The 20,826-nt window shown below is 49.4% G+C and overlaps 8 protein-coding genes across 9 annotated transcripts; 5 read left to right on the top strand and 3 right to left on the bottom strand.

The window, feature by feature from the left end:
- Positions 1-431: 431 nt before the first annotated feature.
- LOC111065361 (putative peptidyl-prolyl cis-trans isomerase dodo) lies at positions 432-1,458 on the top strand. The gene is made up of 3 exons (XM_022353486.2): positions 432-575; positions 686-1,009; positions 1,117-1,458. Exons 1-3 carry the CDS (start codon positions 518-520, stop codon positions 1,224-1,226), a joined length of 492 nt encoding a protein of 163 aa, XP_022209178.1. The 5' UTR covers positions 432-517; the 3' UTR covers positions 1,227-1,458.
- Positions 1,459-1,632: 174 nt separating this feature from the next.
- Positions 1,633-4,188, bottom strand: LOC111065356 (protein penguin). Its single transcript, XM_022353482.2, has 5 exons — positions 3,730-4,188; positions 2,956-3,658; positions 2,476-2,878; positions 1,956-2,410; positions 1,633-1,886 (listed from the first exon to the last, which is right to left on the bottom strand). The coding sequence occupies exons 1-5, from the start codon at positions 4,086-4,088 to the stop codon at positions 1,701-1,703; spliced, it is 2,106 nt and encodes a 701-aa protein (XP_022209174.2). The 5' UTR covers positions 4,089-4,188; the 3' UTR covers positions 1,633-1,700.
- Positions 4,189-4,754: 566 nt separating this feature from the next.
- LOC111065358 (chromodomain-helicase-DNA-binding protein 1) lies at positions 4,755-7,141 on the top strand. Its single transcript, XM_022353484.2, has 4 exons — positions 4,755-5,582; positions 5,650-5,793; positions 5,874-6,370; positions 6,443-7,141. The coding sequence occupies exons 1-4, from the start codon at positions 4,950-4,952 to the stop codon at positions 6,462-6,464; spliced, it is 1,296 nt and encodes a 431-aa protein (XP_022209176.2). The 5' UTR covers positions 4,755-4,949; the 3' UTR covers positions 6,465-7,141.
- An 841-nt stretch (positions 7,142-7,982) lies between these two features.
- LOC111065359 (NADH dehydrogenase [ubiquinone] flavoprotein 2, mitochondrial) lies at positions 7,983-9,137 on the bottom strand. Its single transcript, XM_022353485.2, has 3 exons — positions 8,993-9,137; positions 8,335-8,853; positions 7,983-8,275 (listed from the first exon to the last, which is right to left on the bottom strand). The coding sequence occupies exons 1-3, from the start codon at positions 9,029-9,031 to the stop codon at positions 8,051-8,053; spliced, it is 783 nt and encodes a 260-aa protein (XP_022209177.1). The 5' UTR covers positions 9,032-9,137; the 3' UTR covers positions 7,983-8,050.
- Positions 9,138-9,374: 237 nt separating this feature from the next.
- On the top strand, positions 9,375-11,113 carry LOC111065341. Its single transcript, XM_022353459.2, has 4 exons — positions 9,375-9,568; positions 9,639-9,929; positions 10,002-10,189; positions 10,252-11,113. The coding sequence occupies exons 1-4, from the start codon at positions 9,439-9,441 to the stop codon at positions 11,101-11,103; spliced, it is 1,461 nt and encodes a 486-aa protein (XP_022209151.2). The 5' UTR covers positions 9,375-9,438; the 3' UTR covers positions 11,104-11,113.
- Positions 11,114-11,471: 358 nt separating this feature from the next.
- On the top strand, positions 11,472-12,681 carry LOC111065290. Its single transcript, XM_022353393.2, has 2 exons — positions 11,472-11,614; positions 11,682-12,681. The coding sequence occupies exons 1-2, from the start codon at positions 11,532-11,534 to the stop codon at positions 12,592-12,594; spliced, it is 996 nt and encodes a 331-aa protein (XP_022209085.2). The 5' UTR covers positions 11,472-11,531; the 3' UTR covers positions 12,595-12,681.
- A 589-nt stretch (positions 12,682-13,270) lies between these two features.
- LOC111065432 (inositol polyphosphate-4-phosphatase type I A) lies at positions 13,271-19,171 on the top strand. Of its 2 annotated transcripts, XM_022353613.2 has the most exons (9): positions 13,276-13,539; positions 13,858-13,982; positions 14,204-14,362; positions 14,429-14,707; positions 15,291-15,827; positions 15,902-16,451; positions 16,513-17,833; positions 17,895-18,628; positions 18,704-19,171. In XM_022353613.2, exons 2-9 carry the CDS (start codon positions 13,865-13,867, stop codon positions 18,834-18,836), a joined length of 3,831 nt encoding a protein of 1,276 aa, XP_022209305.2. In that variant the 5' UTR covers positions 13,276-13,539; positions 13,858-13,864; the 3' UTR covers positions 18,837-19,171. The 2 variants fall into 2 exon arrangements, with proteins under 2 accessions (XP_022209306.2, XP_022209305.2); XM_022353614.2 differs by lacking the exons at positions 14,204-14,362; positions 14,429-14,707 and having other exon boundaries at positions 13,271-13,539.
- LOC111065435 (39S ribosomal protein L38, mitochondrial) lies at positions 19,083-20,736 on the bottom strand. The gene is made up of 5 exons (XM_022353617.2): positions 20,552-20,736; positions 20,329-20,484; positions 19,901-20,258; positions 19,543-19,841; positions 19,083-19,467 (listed from the first exon to the last, which is right to left on the bottom strand). The coding sequence occupies exons 1-5, from the start codon at positions 20,700-20,702 to the stop codon at positions 19,181-19,183; spliced, it is 1,251 nt and encodes a 416-aa protein (XP_022209309.1). The 5' UTR covers positions 20,703-20,736; the 3' UTR covers positions 19,083-19,180.
- Between the last annotated feature and the right edge of the window lie 90 nt (positions 20,737-20,826).

Below are 20,826 nucleotides of genomic sequence, written 5' to 3' on the forward strand. Positions count from 1 at the left end.
ATTCAGAGGAAATTAATTGAACAATTATGAAGAATTTATTTTTCCATTACGTTAAGGAAAATAACGGAGTATGATTCATGATCATGTATCACAAAACTATATACATAATTGGATTAATTGGCAGCCCTGATATGCTTCAGCTGTTTGAACATTTAAATAAAAACTATCGGCAACAACGTGTACGCTTTTGTATATTTTATATATACTCATGGCTGATATTCATTTTCAGCGCGAAGTCGCAATCACCAACAAATTATTTTGTGAACGAGCCCATTTCGTTTTATCTCTTATTAGCAATTTGGCGGAGAAGCCCAATCGATGCGATACAGTTATCGAATTTTACCGCGTTTCGAAATTTTCCAGAAACTAGCGATGGGCAATGTCATGATTTCAATGTGCAATTAATTGACGTCTCTGACGGATATATTTTGTCGATAAATCCAATCGTGCCCATCACTACAATAAACTAAAAAAGTTATCTCTCGCGGAAAGTTAAAAAAAGATAAAATAATTAACAATGCCCGATGCTGAACAATTGCCCGATGGCTGGGAGAAGCGCACAAGTCGCTCGACAGGCAAGCAACTACAACAAAAACATTATTTTCACAAAATTTGCTGACGACCGGTAAAATCATTAATTTTTTTTTTTTGCAACAATTCTGCAACAAAACGTGAACGCGCGCAGGTCTCAGCTATTATCTGAATGTGCACACCAAGGAGTCGCAGTGGGATCAGCCCACCGAGATAGCCAAAAAATCGGGCTCCAACGCTGCCGATGGACCGGCCGAGGTGCAGTGCCTCCATTTGCTTGTGAAGCACAAGGGCAGCCGTCGGCCGAGCTCGTGGCGCGAGCAACATATCACACGCACCAAAGATGAGGCACAGTTGCTGCTCGAGGTCTATCGCAACAAGATCGTACAGCAGGAGACCACATTCGAGGAGCTGGCCCGCTCCTGTTCCGATTGCAGTTCGGCCAAGCGCGGCGGCGATCTGGGCAAGTTTGGACGCGGTAAGTCGCAGAAGGGAATTTTTTTCTTTTTCTTTTTTTTTTTTTTGCATTTCCTGACACGACCCTGAATTTCACAAACTGTAACTGCGTCATTTCCGGTTATCTAGGTCAAATGCAGCCACCCTTCGAGAAGGCCGCCTTTGCCTTGAATGTAGGTCAACTCTCGGGAATTGTGGATACCGACTCGGGCCTGCACATTATACAGCGCAAATCTTAGACAGCATAAGCTTGATGATAAAAACAATTTTTAATTAAGCAGCTGCATCAAAAAACAAAAACAAGGCGCAACAGATAGATGTTTAAATTTAAGCGAACAGGCGATAAAGTAGAAGGTAAATTAATGTATGAACAGGCGATACAGAAGAAGGTAATTTAAATAATGAAAAGAAGTTAAATCGAAGCATGAAAAGGAGTTCCTGATGAAGGATAAAGGCGCTCCATAAACTAAACAAAAAAAAAAAAAAGACGCTCCAGTAGAAGGATAAATTAAACTACGAAAAGGCGCTCCAGGAGGATACAATTGAAAAGGATTAAAGGCGCTTCCCAATTGCCAGTTTAAATTATAACCCCACGAATTGGCTGCGCTCCAGAAACCAACACACATATAAAAATACCAGCATTCATTTCCAAATAGATTATAAATGTTTAATTAATTCATCTAAAAACTAAGAACTTTCGTTTCGAATTATTTTCATTTGCCAATGTTCAGTTTGCCAGCCAGTAGCTTGGCCCCCAGCGTCTTCTGGCTCTTCAGCAGCTGGCTGACCTCCGGCTCGGCCTGGATGGCCGTGCGGCAAGTATCCAACAGTTTGGGTCGCTCCTCGACAAGCTTCAGCAAGATGAAGCAGCCGCGATTCACCGACAGCCAGGCCTTTAGCTGCGCAAAATAATGGGAGCACCAAAATTAATTAGAGACGAGCAGAAAGAGAGTCAGAGACCAACTTACCCCATCGCTGGTCAAATGTTTCAGTAGCTGTTCGCCAAATGATTGGCCCTCCTCGACCTCTTGCTTGCCATCGTTCTTGAGGATCTTCTTGAGCACAATATGCATGCCGGCCTCTTCGATGCCCGTGACCAGCGGCTTGGCTGGCTCTTCTTTGGCCGGTTTTGGTTCTTTCTTGGCCTTTTTGGGCTTGACTATGCCATTGTCAGCATCCTCTTTGTCAGCTTCCTCCTCCTGCTCCTCCTCCGATTCCTCGTCATCGTCGTCGCTGCTTTCCTCGATTTTTGTCAACTTCTTGCGCTGCTTTGTGGCCTCAGCAATGATTTCCTCCACATCCTGATGGCCCTTCTTCTGCTGTGGCGGCTGTGCACCAGCGGCATCTGCTGTAATGCGCCAATCAGGCTGAACCACCACTTGGGCGAGGGCTTCCACAGCCTTTTGATAGGATACACCTTGGACTGCAAAGAGGCGGAACGTAATTGGTATGGTATGGAGAGAGCGAAGCGGATCTATCGTCACTTACTGTGATTCAGAATATCTGCTGTGACCAGGCCAATGTGACTGTTGGACAGCCAAAAGGCACCATCCTCCGCAATGGCCTCGGCAATGGGCGCCTCAATCTGTTCGAATATCTCCTTGCGACGCGCCTCCTTTTCTTTTTTGCCAAACGCCAGACCCTCCTCGATGACGCGTATGAATGTGGGATGGAAGCAGGTGGTGTCGCCTGGAGCCACTAGCCACTGGACCACCCTGCGGCCATATTGATTGGCCACCAATTGCTTGAGATCGCCATGCAGATGATCGTAAATGGCCTTCTTGGTAGCCTTTGTGTCATCAAGGGAATTCAGCAGCGAGATGAGGAATACATGGCCATGCTCGTGGGTGGCTATCTTCAGCAGATGTTCCTTAATGTTCTTGATGATGGCCTGGAATGACGAGAGGGAACAGAAGATGGCGATGAGATGCCGCCAGCCTCAATCAAGCGCGTTTCACTTTTACTTACTCGACGATTTTTGGGCGTGGATTTGTAGAAACAAATGACGGCCGCCTCGCTGCCCTCCTTGGTGCTGAGCATGTGAGGCACAAGGGCGGCAAATGCGGTGACTGTCTCCTCCAGCTTCTCCTCCTCATCCTCGCTGGCGCGCAGATACTCGAGCATTACGCAGTGAACCAGAGAACTGTCCACCAGATTTTTATTCGCCACATGATCCAGATTGGCCTTAACAGAGCCCAGAATGGAGGCCTTCATATTGGTGGCCTCCTTGTAGGTGTCGCTGAGTGTTTTCACACTCGAATCCTTGGCCTTGCGATAGAGATCCCCGTAGAACTCCTGCCGCATATGCGTACGCTGCTGACGCGTGCCGCCCTGGTACATAACATCCAGCAGACCGCTGGCAATGCTGTGCCCGGCCAGGCGGACAATATGCCCGAAGAGGCTGTCCACCAGCTTGCTCTTGGTGGCTGGAGCGCCATATTTAAGCATACGCTGGACACAAAACTGCGCGTACTTTGACTGGCACATCTCCACGGCGTAGGGCAGCAGCTTGTCGGAGATTTCGGCACGCAGCGCCGGTGTGGCATGCTTCAGCATGCACTGGAGCACACGGGCAGTGTCGTGGGCCTTGACTATCTTCGATATGGTGTCGCCCACATTGAGGATCTTGAACATTTGCTCCACCAGCTGGTCCTTGTTCTCGGTTTTGCGGCTATTGAAAAGTTCAAAAACAATTAATTCGATTCGAGGTGAATGCCAAGTGCCGTGCGTGCGTTTGCTTACCATCGGAGCTTCTCGTAGATCTGCTTGGCCTCCTTGGTGATCTCGTAGGTGTCGCGGGTGCTCTTGCGCTTCAGCTTGAGCTCCTTTTTATCCTTCTTGAACTTGTTCCAGTCCTGTTTCTCGGGCTCTCCACTGCACACCGGTTTGCCAGCAAATTTGTTATGACCACCGCCTGGTTTTGGTTTTGTGTTCTCATTGTCCGACTTCCTCACGAATTTCGGTGCGGATTTGTCATTGTCAGACTTTTTGGCGAATTTCGGTGCGGATTTGAACTTGTCGTTTGGTTTATTGTTGCCAGGCTTGAAGTTCGACTTTGGACGCGGCGGACGGGTCTTGGCAGTTTCCTTGGAACTGACCATGTTGGCTTTTATGCGACACTTAAGCTAGCTTTTAAATCAAAAATAATGTTTGCAGGCGCCGTCTCCTACACGTGCTGTGTGTGCAGTGTGACCAGGTCTTGTCTTTTGCGCAGCATTACCATTTTCTTGAAGGAAATACCATCAATTACGGGTTTTTAGCGGGGAAAAATACTCAAAGCTTTAGCTATTTTTTTGTATTATAGTATACTTTGGCTTCTTTATATATTTCGCCAATTAATTGTTTGCCTTAGCTTAAATTCCTTAATTCCTTATAAAAAGCCAGATTTATGGGGAACAAGATACCGTTTTATTAGCGTATCAATTGAAGTGCGTGAGACCAGCAATAAGTACCTTAAGGGGCAAATAATGCAGTAAGAGTGAGAGGTATAAGTGCAGAATATATAAACGTATAAACAAAATAAATGTATAAACAACTTCGGACACTTCAATCTGGCCGAAAAAAAATACCAATCCAATTCGAGTATTTTAAGCAAAAATCGATTAATCCTAAAATGCAGCCATAGCATTCACCTGACCACCCAGCAACAGCCCAGCAAGTAAGTGTGAGAGGGATGCATAGATCTTGGGCGATAGATATCGACAGATACATACGATATACAAACATCGCCGTCGTTGTGCCAGCCAGTGTTTGTAGCTGTATTTGTACTGTACTGTACATTCGCCAATACTAAGACAAATAGCTCTGCTCTGCTCTCTTCTTCAGATTTACTGTTTTTTTTTTTCGCGGCAAAAAAGAAGAGGGAATTTCGGTAAATAAGCTCTGTGGCTGCCTCAAACTTGCGCACTGAGGCCACGGAATTAAATAAAACACTTGCAAACTATCAAAAAACCATACGAATAATGGGAAAGCTGGGTAAAAAGAAGGTGGTCGAAGAGATGAGCCGCAAAAAATCGGAGGCCGAGGCCAAACACAAGAACGGTGATGGCGCCGACGACTCGGACGATGGTATCGACTCGAAGGACGGCTGCTCCGATAAGAATGATACCGGCAGCTCGTTCAGCGGAAGCTCCTCCCAAAAACAACGCTCCAATCAGCGCAAACGCAAATCCTCAGGCATGGGCCACAGCGCTGCAGCCGCCGGCGGCGCCTCTGATGCTGGCACCAAAGTCAAGTCCAAATCCAAATCTAAATCCGTAGATGGCGACTCGGATGACAGCGATGATCTACCGCTTAATGGTAGCAAGAGTTCCAATTCGAACGAGTCCACTGGCGGTGGGCCGCAGGCCAAGAAGCCACGCAAACAGGCCAAACCCAAATCGACAAAGTCAGCCACAGCCGCATCGACATCCACAGCCGTGTCATCCAAGGGTAAATCGAACAACAATGGCAAAAAGAAGGCGGCCGCACAAAAAAATGCCGCCGTCGATTCGGGTGATGACTACGAGGACGCTGTCGATGATGAATCGCTGGCCAAGTCCGATGATGATTTGGACCGAAAGCGGCACGATGTCGAAGAGGAAGTGGAGTACGAGGTGAGCGGAATAGTGGGTCTCTACACTGCTTTAGACTCGGGTTTTAATCACTTAAAATGATTTCCAGGTGGAGGCCATCATTGGCCACAAGAAGGTGCGTGGCGCCTCCTATTTTCTTGTACGCTGGAAGGGCTACAATTCGGACTCGGACACCTGGGAGCCGGAGATTGACTTGAATTGCGATGATCTGATCGCTGAATTCCGTAAAAAGGTGCGCCCCGTCTCTTTCCAATTCATTTATTTTCGCTTACCAGCTCTCTCTCTCTCTCGCTCGCTCTCTTCTTCCCCAAGGCAACCGCCACTGAAACTGGACCGCTTAAGGGCAAAGGCAAAAGCAATGGCAATAGCAATGCCAATGCCAAGGGTAAGGCCAAAAAAGTCGCCACAAATAAATCCGATGGTGGTGCTGGCAAATCTGTTGGTGGCAAGAGAGCAGCCAACACCAGCAAGCAATCGTCCAGCAAGAAGTCCACCGAGGATCCCGAAAAGGAATGGGTCGTCGAACGTGTCATTGATTATGTTGATGATGACGATGCTGGCGGCCTGTATCGCATACGCTGGAAGGGTTTCGGTGCCAAAGACGATACATGGGAGCCCGAAACGAATCTCTCCTGTGAGGGCCTAATTGAGAAATTCAAACGTGGCCTCGTCTCACAGCGCAACGTTGATATCAAGGAGCTGCGTGAGTCACCAAAAAAGACCAAGCGGCTGGTGAACGAGTGCTATCCACGCACCAACATAGCAAATCGCATCGAACGCTCATCCAAGCGGGCCGCTGCCAAGAATCGGTGAGAACAGAAGCACACAAAATCAGTCTCAATTCCTCGATTCTATTGCCTAATGCCTTGCTTTGCACACAGTGTCTTTTATGGGGAGGAGTGAGATACGGCCTAAAGGGGGACACCGACGAAAAGCAGATGAAATTCCCCTGGAGATCTCCCCATCTACAACCCCTCCCCCTCCCCACACAAATGAAGAATGTAGATGGCTGTAGATCCCGGGTTGTAATTTCATAGAATTATTCACCTTCCTTTTAATGGTCGCGGGCATGCTTGGTGGCTTGGCAGGAAGATCCAAGCCCAAGCACAGACCACGAACCTACCCCTACCCCTACCCCTACCCACCCCCAAATTCGATGCACAGATCCCACAACAACAAATAATTTTATAATTTAAATGGAAAGCAACAGAAAGAGAGAGAGACAGTTTCATTTCTAGCAACTAAGAGTAGAAGGCCAGACTCTGGACATGAAAGGACAGGACACCCGCAAAACATCAGGCATGGCATGCAAGCAGCGCATATATCCGTAAATGCAATCGAAGAGACAGACAAACTGGCATTAGATTATAAGCTTCAAGTGCATCGGCATCTGCATCGTACTATCCTCGTAGTACCCATCCTTCTAAGGCATATACACCATGCGAAAAGTGTAGTGGAAGGCGCAATCGATTCGCCCCTCTTTATGTATAATTAATAAATAATATACTGTACACAATATAATACAACAAACAAAAAAAAAACACCCCAAAAAACCAAGAATAGTTTTCTGGCTCCTCACATATTCACGCCTTCTTATTCGACTGTCAAATGATTTATTTAATTTGTAAATTAATGGATTTGTTTTGTAACCCGATTTGGACCGCGTCTAATTTGGCAACGTGCGTGCTTTAAAGGGAGTTTAAGCTCAAGTTAATTCCAAATAGGCGTTTGCACAGTTGGTATATTATTTATTTGGACACGACGTGCTGGTTTCCAGCTTCTAGTGCGAAAGAGAATGCCCGAGAATAGCAAAAGCAATATACATTCGAAAAACGCTGTTCCTAGCTGATGAAATATTTCTAAGCAAGAGATATACCATAATTGTATATGTTTCGATTAGCTAGAACTCTGTTTAACTTAATTAAATACTTTTTTTTTCTTTAAGTATTTCTAAGATTTCTTAAGGCTTTACTCTTATTAAAGCTGGCTATTCCACCTGAAATCCCATTTAAGACGAGGTTTATTGATACCAAAATCCAGGGGGTACATACTTTCGATTATTATGGATATATTTGCAGGTACTAAAAAAGCATTGAGCAAACCCCACAAAACATAGAGCATCAGAGGTTGAGGATGCTGGGGGACATGAAAAATATAAAAAGCAAAAATTACTGGAAATACTTCTAGCCCATAAACTAGTTACGGACAAACGGAAACCATAGGCATATCCATAGAACATTAAGTATTATTTTCAGACACTTGAATGCTTTCTCCACGATTTACAGGCAATTGGAACATCATCTTTTGGCTCTTAAAAGAATCACAAAATATGTAAAAAAGCAATAAAGTAAAAAGTAAAATTGGTAGGATTGAAAATGAGTTGTTGAAAATTATGTAGTGCAATTAGTTGTAGGTTGAACCTTTTTTTCTTGGAGTTGCTTAACGTTTATTTCACTTTCTCTTTCGACAATCAGTGTATAGAATTTGCTCTAAGGCTTGTTGGGTGCGGGGCCCTTTTTGTCTTCTACCGGCTCATCGCCAAATTCGACGCAACGTTGGACAGCGAAACCAGGCCCTTTTGGCTCCTCGGTCAATGACGTGGGCTTGCCCTTGGGCTCGCTAGCGAAGCGCCCATTGCGTGGGCCAGGTGGCGAGATCTTGTCTGCTTTCAGATCCCGCAGTATTTCCTGCATATCTTTGGCGGTCAGATCCTCCTGCAACGGACGAAAGGTTACAGATTGGATATTGGGATTTATACCTGAACGCCACTCACATAGTAATCATCGTTGACCGCCACCATGGGCGCATTGACGCACGCGCCCAGGCACTCCACCTCGGAGATGGTGAACTTCTTGTCCTTGCTCATTTCACCGATGCCGATGCCCAGCTGCTTCTTGCATGTCTCGAGTATCTCATCGGAGCCGCGCAGCCAGCAGGGCGTTGTGGTGCACACCTGAATGTGATACTTGCCGGTGGGCTTGCGCAAGAACATTGTGTAGAATGTGGCCACCTCGTAGACGCGCATGTTCGGCAGGCCAAGGATCTCGGCCACCTTGTGCATGGCCGATAATGGCAGCCAGCCGTACTGACGCTGGGCCAAATCCAGCAGTGGGATCATGGCGCCACGCTTGTGACCCTCCGGATAGATGCTCATGATCGCCTCCACACGCTTCTTATTCTCCGCCGAGAACTCGAACGGTATGTTGGGATTATCCTCGGGTGTGTCGCGGTGCACAAACAGATTGTCGCTGCGCTGAACACCGCTGGTGGCAATGGCGCGCATGCCGCCGCGCTGCAAAACGAACGAATGACACAGGATGTTAAATGTTATTGTTTTTCTAGCGTAAATTATATAACCCACGGAGGCGACTGGCTATCCGTCTGTCACTGACAGTGGTGGGGCGGCCGTCCTGGACTAGTGGGCTACTTACCACGGCGGCCAGCGTCTTCGAGGCACAACTCGTCAGCATTTTGGCGTTTCCCAGTCGGAACAACTCTACGAAGCAAGTGAAAATTTGCTGTTATATGAAATGTAGTCGCTTTTCAACAAGCACCGCTGCCAGCTGTTTCAGCGCACGCTTTACAGCACTGTTTGGCGCAGCCAGAGTTGAGCAAAAAGTGCGAAACAAATGGGGCTGTGCAAGTGAAAAGCACTATAAAAGTATTTCGTCTTTTAGTTTATGACACGTTACTTTTATATATTCTGTTAATAATAATAATTTTAATAATAAAAACTGCAATATCGATAGTATCTGCAAAGCGTTGTCCAATACTAAATATTTAGGATATTTAGTCGACTCTACCTATCGAAAGCGTTTCAATCGCCGCGAAACGACGCCATTGCTACGAAACGAAATTAAAATTAACAAATAAAAACATGAATAGATTGCCAGCAGTAATGGACTACATGAGCAACATGTGCGCCAGCTATCCCACGATAGGCCAGTCAATGCAGGAGTTCGAAGAAGCACTGCAGAAGAACAAAACACTGAAGCACAGCGTAAACAGTACGCAAGCTACGCGAAAACAAACACAAAACACCCACTAACGCACACACACATTTTTGTTCATATGCAGGATTACAGTTACAGCTAGAGGATCAGAATGTGGATGCGAAACTGGTGAAAAAGGCGGCTAAATCCATGGATGAGTGCAGGGCCGAGACAGAATTGGCGGCCAGAATCGCAACTGCTTGCTATAGCCGTATCCTGGCCATTGAAAACCACATGAGCGACGCACAAATCGAAGACGTTCTGCGCTTAACTGTACACCTCAAGCAGGGGGAGGTCATGGAGGAGATCAAAGGCGTGGAGAAACGTTGTGATACCTTCAACGAGAGCAGCGCGATCCTGGAGAGTCGCAACATTGGTAAAATTCGAGTTCGATATGTGCCACAAATATATCAATCTTTATATGCATTCTGCAATTTGCACATTTCAGTGCAGGATTTCCGACAGATGAGGCGCACCATGAAAGAGGCCGCTGACGAGCTGTCGAGGAACGAAAGGGAGGTCCAGGCCATGCTCCAACAGTGGAGTAGCAAGATTAAATCCTCGACAGCCTATCGCAACAAGAAGATTGTCTATGTGCTCAAGTTGCGGAAGGAGATCCACGAGGTCCGAGAAGAGGTCAGTTGCTCCCACACAGCAAATGCGCAAAACAAATCAAATCCATTCCATTCCATTCACAGCTCATCAAGCCGCGCATTAAGCCTTCGGAAAAGTGCGCAAACGCCTCAGACCCCTCTGCCCCGGCGCGTCCCTCTGTGATGGCAGAGGCCAGCAACTTGATACTGCAGTCGGCTATGACATTTGTCAGTGACTTTCTCAAAGGCACCAAAGAGATGGAAATCGAAGATCGCGAGGAGGCGCCGCCACAGCCACTGCAATTCAAAGAGCCGCAAATCGAATATAGCAAGGAGACGCCACCGCTTCGCTCCATACTGGTGAGTAAGCAAGGCGAGCGCAAGCGCGCCGCAAGTCCCGCCAAGCTGGTGCACTTTGCACCGTCTCCGGCTGGCTCCGTCGCAAGCGACAACGAAAATGACAACGATGACGGAGCATTGGGCACGACATTCACCAAGGCAATCGATGAATCCCTAAAGGAGTTTTACGACTTCGACTCGCCCATGCCCCCCAAAATGGCAAAAATTACCAAAGTAGAGATACTCCCACCACTGGACATACGCGCATTCCACCACCCGCAGGGAATTGGCAATGTTGGCAAATCCAAAACGGAAATTAAGGATTTTTCAAATTTATTTCCAAGCTTTGAGAGCCAGGAACAACACGAGGTCATGGAAATTGTTAATGAAGCGGGCGCTTCCACGAACAAACAACAGCCAGCAGTTGTGTCGGACGAGTTGCTGTTTGTGCGTCCATCGCCGCCGTTAAGCCATCAGCAGGATTCGAATAGTATGATTATTACCACAAATGGCACCTTCCAATTCTCGGAATCCAACTGCGATCTCAATGACGATTTCATGCTTAACTTTAGCGATGACAACAACGAGGATGATACAAAGAACGGATATAATCTATAACTGGGTCAAGCTAAGCCACACACTGCCCACACTGTGGGCCATTAAATTTAAATTTATTAATTGTGCCAATACATTATCTATCCATAAGTAAGGGATTTCACCCGTTAAGTCCCACATTTTATGCAATTTTAAAAGTTTCTGTAAAACAATTCTCATAATAATCCACCCAAGTGTATTCTATATGTAGTATAAAGAGCTTCAAGTAAAAAAATACTTTCAATCTTAATTAAAACATTTATTTTCGAATTTGTACCCGAAGTGCATCTTGAACGGGCGATTTGTAATTCGCGCCAATTAGCTCGAACAAAAAAAAGTCGTTGCTTAGCACTGAGCGAATGTGATACATCGATAGATAGCCATTGATCGATATCGATGACCATGCTGCTTCGTAAATAAAACCACGAGTTCGAGAACCACAAACATAAATAATGGCTCGAGCACGGAAAATACCAGTGCGCAAGCATCACGGCATCCGTGATCCTCTCAAGCAGCAGGAACAGAGGGAAAAGAAGTGAGTCCATGCCATCCCAATCAACTAAATGGCACTGAAATGTTATTTCTGCTAACCCTCCATACAGGTTGTCCAAAGTGACCAACAATCCGCCAACGAAGAGCGATGAGCAGCATGTCTCCTTCAAATTCAAGCAGTTCCAACAGTTGGCAGACGGGGCCAAGGCCGGCAAGAAACTTAGACTAGGCGAAATCGGTAAGGAGGACAAGCCCAAGGCCTCCACGAAATCGTCGGATAAACAGAGCGCCTCGAAGAACACGCGCAACATTAAGCAAATAGCCAATGAGTCGGACACGGACTACCTGCGGCGCGTGAACCGCATTACCAGCGCCTCGGTGCGTGAGGCCCAATACGAGGCTAAGTACGGAGTTAGTGTGATACGCAACGCCAAGACGGGTGAAATAACAGTCCAGAAACGTCCCAAGAACGAGATCGACGAGCTGCTTAAGCAGAAGCAGAAGGAGCAGCGCAACGCAGGGAAAAAGGGGCGCAAGAAGGCGAACCAAAAGCCAACAATGGATGCAAAGACCAGCAAGGAGCTGATCAAACGCGCCTTCAAGGAGGCCAAAGAGGAGAAGTCGTCGGACGATGAAAATTCACCGATTGTCGAGTACAAACGTGATACGTTCGCCTTCGGTGATATTGTGCACGCACCGCCAGCGTTAAAGACACGTCCACGCAAGGCGACAAAGGACGATACCACTGCCCGACCCGGACGCAAGTCGAATCTGCTGCTCAAATCCTTGCTGGACTCTGGACAGCAGCCATCCGCCACTCCTGATGCTGACAGCCCAATAGCAGCGAAGCCCATCGCCACTCCTACGCCCAAAAAGTCTCCCAAGGTATCCCTTAAGATGCAAATGAAGGGCAAGCGCAAGGATCTGCCCATCGGCATGCGGTCCATGCTGGAGACCGAGCGCGAAAAGATGGTCCTGCTCTATCGCAAGCTGAAAGAGCAAAAGGCTGAGAAAAATACATAATATTAATTCTTAGTTAAACTTTTTCAGACTCTTTAGATTTAAACAAATAAAAATGTTATATATATATATATTTTTGAAAATACCAGATAATAATTTGCATATTATTTTGAATTGAAATGGATCCAGCTGTTGGGAAAATATCGATGGTATCGATAGAATATCCATAAATAAATAGTAACTTTGTTATTTATTTGTCAGTTTCTTTACTTAATTTCAATCGGTTAAGTTTCTAGTTTGTTTAAAAAAACCATACCTTTTAATAGTCCAAACAACTCGTGTTTTGGTTTGATTGTTTTTCTCTTATGGCGTTGCAGCGTTTTTGAGCTGATAAACATCGTAAATGGCCAAACCAGCCATTCCGTTACCACCATCGACAGTGGCATCGATAATATGTTGTTAACATGTATGTAAAAAAAATGTAGTTACCATGTAAAAACATCGACATTTTTGTTGACCCATTTTGTTTAAACCCTTTTTTATAAACAATACCATAAAAATAAGACCCTTAAAATGAGCTGTTCTTGTAGAAAATGAATTCAGCTATCGGATGAAATTCTATGATCAGTGCTGTGGGCTCCAGCTAGTTAGTTATCCCAAGCCAAATATCAAAATCGAGGAATATCAACGCAATCACGGAAAGCACGAAAATCACGAAAGCGCTGCCAGCGTCGCTGCTGTTTTTTGACACGACGCTTTTGCACGACAGACACGACAGGTCACTGCCGAGTGCAGAGGCAAACAGTATCAATATATTAATTAGAACAATAAATAGTAAAAATAGCCCAAATTAGAATAGATCGACTGTCAATCGAATGACTCAGCATATTAACAGGGAGCAGGAGCAGCAGCAGCAGGCAGTGAGACGAAGTCGACGCCGCCAGCTGTGCAGCCAACGGCAGCAATAACAACAAGAGAGCAACGCAAAGACAAGAGAGAGGAGAGGAGGTGTGTATGTGTACCGTTTGCTGCTGCTTGAGAACCCACCGCCCACCCAACGTCCTCGCCCATCTTGCGCGCAGCTGCCTCCCTCCGTCCCTGGCCACGACACCATGCATCTTCACTCCAGTGGGCGCACGTACACACTCTTGAGCGTGTAGTAAAATTGGTTAAATTATTAATTCGCTTAACCACCACATACGACGGTGTGCCCTGCCCTTGCCCCCTGCGCCGGTCGTTCAGTGGGGGCACGAGGCGTGCCTGGAATTGCTTGACGCTGTTTGAGACCCCCGTTCCGTTCAATCGTTAAAATATTTGCCATTGCAGTGTCGCCATGCGCTTTAACAAGTCCGAGCTGAACGCTTTGGCCACCAGTCCGGCAACCAAGTTCGATAAGGAGGGGCTGCTCATCGTTACGGATCGCCAGGAGGGATTCCTGTGGCGCAGCGAAGGTACGTGCAAACTGGTAGCGTAGCAGATAAGCGGTTAATCACCCAAAACGTATCCAACGTATTTTTAGCTCTGATCACATGCCATGCACATGCACATGCAAATGCTCATGCCATACACATAGACACACACCCACACCCATGCACACTGCTGGACCGATAAGTCCAAGTCCTGTCCAAGCACTCTGCTTATATGCACACTTCCACTTCTCCCTTTCCCACAGTCAGAGTCGAACGCTGGTGCAAGCTGCGCGGCAATCTGTTGTTTTGCCTGAAAGACAAGGATCCCAAATCACCGGTGTCGGGCGTCCTCGTACTGGAGAACTGTCGCGCCCGCATTCAGACTGAAGACTGCGACCCCGATGGCTATGTATTCGATCTAGGTGAGTGAGATTGATGCTTGCGTAGTGACCGGTGCGTTCCCTTGCTAATCCGCTGGTGCTTTACAGACTTCAAAGACAGTCCCACGGAGCGTTTTATTAGCTACTCGTCGGCCGAACGCCTGGCCTGGGTATACAGCATTGAGCAGGCCTCCAACGAGACGCTGAATCTGCTGATCAACCAGCTGAAGGAGCAAATTGTGAGCAAGAGCAGGCAATTACCTCTGGCCATGGGCAATAATATTGATTTGGGTGTGCCAGTGCCCCCCGCAATGATCCGGCAGCAGCAACAGCAGCAGGATGAGACAGAGGACTCTCCTCCCGTGGAGGTGGCACCGACCTTTGAAGGTGATCTTATACAGTTCTAACAAAAAAAAAAAAAAACAAAACAAATCAAATGAAGAGAAAAAAACCAAAGAATGTGGATGTTGTTATTGTTTATGTTTATGTTTCAGTTTTTATTTGTTTTAAGTTAACAAAATTTTTCTCTCACTCACTTGCACTGGCCACTCTTGCACTCGGTTTCGACTCTCTCTCTCTATCTCACTCTCTTTAACGCACTTTCTGTATCGTACTCACACACACACACGCAGATCTCATTACATTTCCCTTACTTACACACACACACACGCAAAAGCTCACCCATTCCAAGACTTGTCGCTGCTTTCCAGAGCCACTGGAAATGACGCACTGCTTCCATTTGTATATTTTTGTATATGTAACTGTATTTGTAAATCTAACGGGAAATTGGTGGCTGGGGTTGGAGGTAGAGATCCGATCTCTTGCACTGGAAATGGGTTTTATTCTTGGAATAAAATTGAATTTTATTTTTAAATTTAAAACGGAAAACAGTTTGTTTTTTTTTATGTTTCTCATGGTCTCTGCTCTGCTCTCTGCTCTCTGATCTGATTTGATCTGCTTCTCCTTCCAGAACTGGACCTCTCGGAGCTGCCCATCTGCGAGACGGCCTTGTCCTGTGATAGCCTGCCGGTAGACACCTTCGGGCGTGATCCCAATCCCCGTGTTGTCTGCTCGGTGCTGCAGCCAGGAGAGGATTGCCTGTGGCGCGAGCACGCCCGCACCGAGCTGCAGGAGGGCACACGCACGCCGCAATTCCTGAGCACAATGCGCTTCCAGCGCAGTGCCGGATTTACGGCCTCCACGCGTCTCCGTTTCAGTGTACACGATGTGCGGGAGCGCATGACGCTGACATCGGTGCCCCTGGGCCACGCTGAGGTGGCCCTGGGCGTCATACAGGACACCACCAGGCTGCGTCTGCCTGTGTGCTCGCCGCGTGGCGAGTGCGGCTTCATTACCCTTATCTCCTGGTCACCCGAGGCGGCCGTGGAACCGGGCCAAGCGACGGGCAATGGTTTGCCACCGCCGCCCCGTTCCAGCACGCAACTTTTTGAAACGGCTGGAGGAGCATCCGCTTCCAGTGGCAGTGTCAGCGGCAGCGGGAGGCGAGGTAAGTGCCCAATGAAATCCCAGGCCAGGCCGTCAGCTGCTCACGCACCTCTCTCTCTCTCTCCACTCCACCAGCCCATCGTCGCACCCAGTCGCTGCCCCCGAAGCTGGGCGTGCGCCTCTTTGTGCCGCAGCAGTGCGGCCTGCAGAGGGTCTGCGCCAAGCCACGCCTGCACACATATCGACTGCATTCCTCGCTGGGGGCGGACATCAGTGTGCAGGAGACGCTGCTGGAGTCGCGTCTGTGCTGTGTGCTGCCCCAGCAGCTGCTCTCCATCTGGATACAGCGCGAGAAGGAGCTGCTGCAGGAGATCTCGGGCATGGGCGAGCTGAGCGGCGAGTGGCGCTGGCGTCAGATGAATCTGCTCGAGGAGCATCTGCGCCTGCTCAAGGACTACTCGCAGGCCAAGCAGAACATCCAGCAGCTGGCGCGCGACGGCATCTTCTTCAAGCAGTCGTCGGTGAAGACGGACGAATCGCTGGAGTTTCTGCCCGTCAACCTGCATGTGCAACGGATGTGGGCCCAGAACGACACGCTGCAGCGGCGCGGCTTCCTGGACATTGTGACAGTGGGCGCCTTCACGCGACACGATGCCAAGGGACGGCAGTGCGGCGGATTGATCAAGTGAGTGGATTACGTCCCAGGTGCGCCTCTTTTCTAACCATTTCCCACTCTGGTTGGGCAGACTTTTGCAGGAGAGCAAATCGTGGAAACTGGAGCAGAGCAATGCCTGCAAGGTGCAGGCAGCCAACGATGCCGTCCAGGCCACCAAGCAGCTGCGCAAGGAGATTGTCGAACTGATGTCGCAGCTACTGCAGCTGGCCAGTCGTCGGTGTGCCACCGACATGATGCCCCTGTGCAATCAGATGGTGTCCAAGACCCGCACATTGCTGAACATCTGGGAGCCGAGCATTGTCAAGGAGGCGGTGGACTTTATCGAGCAGCATCGCATCATCGAGGAGCCCGAGAATGTCCTAATGGAGCCCATGTCCCCGTTCCGAAAGATTACCCAACAGCTGACGGCCTTGGAGTTGAAATCGCCGGAACTGGAGGACTTTGCCACGCCGGTGGTGGCCCCGCCGGATCTGTGGCCCCGCGGCCAGCCGCCGCTGATGCGCTCCAATAGCTGGCATCCGAGCAACAGTTCGCCCTCCGGCTCCCTGGACATTCGTGCCATTGACTCGCTGCAGCATGTCGTCAAGTGCTACAACGAGCATCTGCGCAGCCTCGAGCAGGGCGCGCCCGGACAGCGCACGGAAAAGGATGCCCTGGCCGAGGCAGAGGCCACATATCAGTCGCTGCCATTGGCTTGGCATGCCCAGCCACAGACCCAGTTCCAGTCCCAGCCCGAGGCGACGCCCATGCCGCCCGCTGCACTGCAGCTGATCGATCTGGATGAGTTGAGGGGCGGGGCACAGACCGCGATGCAGCCGCCCGCAGGCTTTCTCGACACCAAGCTGATGAGCTCCTCGCCGTCGGCCAACTATTACCGGCCCACGGAGGAGCCGGAGCCGCTTGATCTCACCCAGCTGAACATCGAAGCCAGTGTCATGTGCCTGGAGTGCAAGCTAAAGTTCTTCTGCGGCCGTCGCGACAGCCCGGCCATCCGGCTGCGTCATCCCAAGCCGCCGATGAAGCGCGAGGGCTTTGCTGTGGCCCCCCAGCACCAGCAGCAGCAGCAGGCACCCGCACCCGATGTGATTTCGGCACCCGAGAAGCCCGCTCCGCAGCTCGAGCTGGACCTCAAGCCGCTGGCAACGGCTGCTGCCTCTGGCTCGGCTGCCGTCAAGAAGGGCAACAAATTCACAGACGGCTTGGACCTGTCGCTGACCACAGATTGGGCCGCTGAGCTGCGTCCCAGCATGCGCAAGCTGCGCCATGCCATGGACAGGCTGCTGAAGACGGCACGCCTGATGCATTCGGTGCAGCGGCTGCAGCAGGATGTGCGCTGCAATCGCCTGCAGGCGAGCATCATGTATCGACGGGATGTCTGCTTCTCCCAGGCGGTAAGAATAATGCCCATCCCACACCCATACCCACAACTTAACCATTGTCTTTCTGCCACAGCTGACGGCTCTGGTTAGCTCTTTGATGTTGCGCCTTTGGGGCAGCGAACTGGACATGGCCTATCTGGTCATGCTCAGGGATCTGGGGCCGCTGGCCTACTTTGAGGGCCTGCTGACGCTCTTCGGCAACGAGGCGGACATGTGGAGCGACATGTGCATTGCCATTGAGGACCTGTCGGCCGTCAGCTTTCAGCTGGTGCGCGCTCAGGGCGAGGCCACGCTGGCGCCGATGCCACGCATCACAGGCTCGCGTCAGGCCTTGGAGGTGCAGCTGCCAGTGCCGGAGCACTCGCTGCCCGGCAATGGCACCTCCATTTCGTTCAAGATCACGCCCGTATTCTTCAACATTGGCATCAATGGCAAGGCCACCTATGCGGAGACGGTGGGCCAGACGCGGGAGCAGCATCGCTCCAATTGGGACAACTATCTGAGGCTCAGCCAGTACTATGGCCGGTATCGCAAGCTGGGCCTGGGCTCTGTGGATGCCGGCGAGTCGCTGCAGTCGCTGCTCGGCTTCATGGAGCAGCAGCTGCGCGCGAATCTCTCCAAGAATGTAAAGATTCTGCATTTGGCTGAGGATGCCTGCCGTCTGATGGACGGACTGCGTTTCACCTCCTGCAAGAGTGCCAAAGATCGCACGGGCATGGCCGTCACCCTGGAGCAGTGCCGCGTGCTGGTACGCGAATTTCAGCTGCCTGCCAAGCATGTGCCCTATGCCCTAAGCACAATGAGAAGGTAAGTAGTTGGCTCTCCTTTACTGACTCTTATTTGATTGTGTGGTGTGGTGTGTTCTGTTTTGTTCGTTTGCAGCGAGGGCACACGCATGGACAATGTCTTCAAGAATATTGGCACGCGAAAGTATGCCTTCCATTGGACACAGGTGCCCTTTCTGCCGGCCATGTATCGGCCGCCAGTTGGCAGCTATGGCAAGGCGCAGACCTAGGCAGGAGCAGGGACAATGCGTGTAGCAAAAATAAACTGTGCCAAAAATCAAAAACAATTTAAAGCAAAACAAACACAATTAACCACAACCCAAAAACTAATTCAATTAGCACACATTCGGACAGACAATTGTTAAATGCAAGACACGATTCCACACCCTACCCCCAAACACACGTATTTATTTAGCATCTAGAGAACCCCCCCCCCCCCCCCCCACACTTGTAGCTTGTAGAGAAGGCAACCTGTGTACTTTATAACTCGACTCATGTACTTCCAGTGAATATAAAACGAAAGCGAACTTGTTAACAAATAAAACACTTAATTAAACGAAACAAAAAGGCACCTCTAGTAATCCTGTACACGGCCAGTGCCCAGTCGCTGCTTGCGTATCTCTGTCTTCAGCCAGGAGGGCACATCCCGTATGGGATGGGCATTGGGGAAGCGCAGCGGCTTGGCTGGGCCATCGAAGGGATGCGTTTTGGCCAGCTTGCGCTGCAGATACTCCTTGTTCAGCTGCTTCTGGTCGCGATGCTTGTCCATGTACAGATTGAAGGGCTGCTTCAGTGGAAAGAATTTCTGATCCGATAGATATGGCTTGGGGAAATCGTACTCATAGACAGGCTCCTTAAGATCTGCGAAGGAAGGAAGGAAGGAAGGAAAACCAATTCAAAACTAAATGATGGATTAGAATCTCTGGGTGCACCCACCCAAAACATTGTGATAGAATTCCGTCAGTGATTCATCCCAGTTGGTTTGATAGAAGGCCAGTCCTGCCGGCGTCAACTGCTCCTGATGCTGGCGATAAAAGTCCAGCGTGCTGAATGTGCGCTTCTCCAAATTGCTGTAGTCCGAGGCGGCCAGCTGGTAGCTGCCCAGATCCATGACAGCCTGCTGCTTGTACAGCACGAAGACCATGCGCTGATAGCCCACGCCCTTGGGCGGAAACGGTGGCAGATACTCAGCCAAGACCTGTCCCTCGCTCACCCTGCCATTGGGTATATTGGCACTGCAAGGAGGCCAACAATCAATTGACTTAACCACATCAGTTACGGCTCTGATACGTACATGAACCAGTGCAGACACTCGGCCGACGGATTGGTGTAGTGGGCATCCGGATTGGTGGCCAACAGCGTCCAGTAGCTGTCCTGCCCGGCCACCGACTTGCCGGTAATTGGATCCATCAGACCATCGAAGCTCACGACTGGCGCCTTGGTCGCCTCCGCAGGCTTGATCACATTGCCATTGTAGACCGGAGTGAGAATGTCGCCCAGCTCGTAGCGTATGCTGAGCGGCACGCGGGGCACAAAGTACGCGCTGCCATACAGATGCTCAAAGATGCCATAGTGATCCGCGAGCAGGCGTAAATCATGCTGGCCCGTCGTCTGCACATATGTCTGCTGCACTTTATCCAGATCGATGATCACTGCCCCCAAAAGAGTTACACATAAGAATCGAATCTACTGCTGCTGCTGCTGGTGCTAGGTGCCACTTACGTTTGTGGCTGCGCGCCAGTTGCTCCAGCTGTTTGTTGGACCGCTGCGACTTCAGATGCTCCAGACGCGTCTTCAGCTGGGCAGAGCGCGATTCCTTGAGCTGTGGAAAGCCAATATTGATGCGGGCCACCACCTCGGGATCAGTCACAGTCTCCTCTGTGTGGCGGCAAGTGCATGTGTTAGCGCGATTACATCAACAAAACACGGCAAGAGGACTGCTTACCCTGCAAACGTTGTTCCAGCGTACGGGCCACGCCGGGCGGCTTTCCACGCAACCTATGACCCTGGCGCGTGCTAATGAGTCCAACCGTGGCCGGTGTTCCACGCAGGCCATGGTTGAGGCCGCTTTTCATTAACAAATTGCTAAAAGACATTTTATAATTGTGTCTTTATGAGTGGATTTATCGATAAAATATACCATCAGAAATATACTAAAATACACCATCTCATTTTCAAAAAATACCGTATACCACTTACCACTTAACCCCGCTCTATTCT

The sequence above is a fragment of the Drosophila obscura genome, unplaced genomic scaffold, assembly GCF_018151105.1.
Source record: "Drosophila obscura isolate BZ-5 IFL unplaced genomic scaffold, ASM1815110v1 contig_73, whole genome shotgun sequence".
Taxonomy (NCBI): domain Eukaryota; kingdom Metazoa; phylum Arthropoda; class Insecta; order Diptera; family Drosophilidae; genus Drosophila; species Drosophila obscura.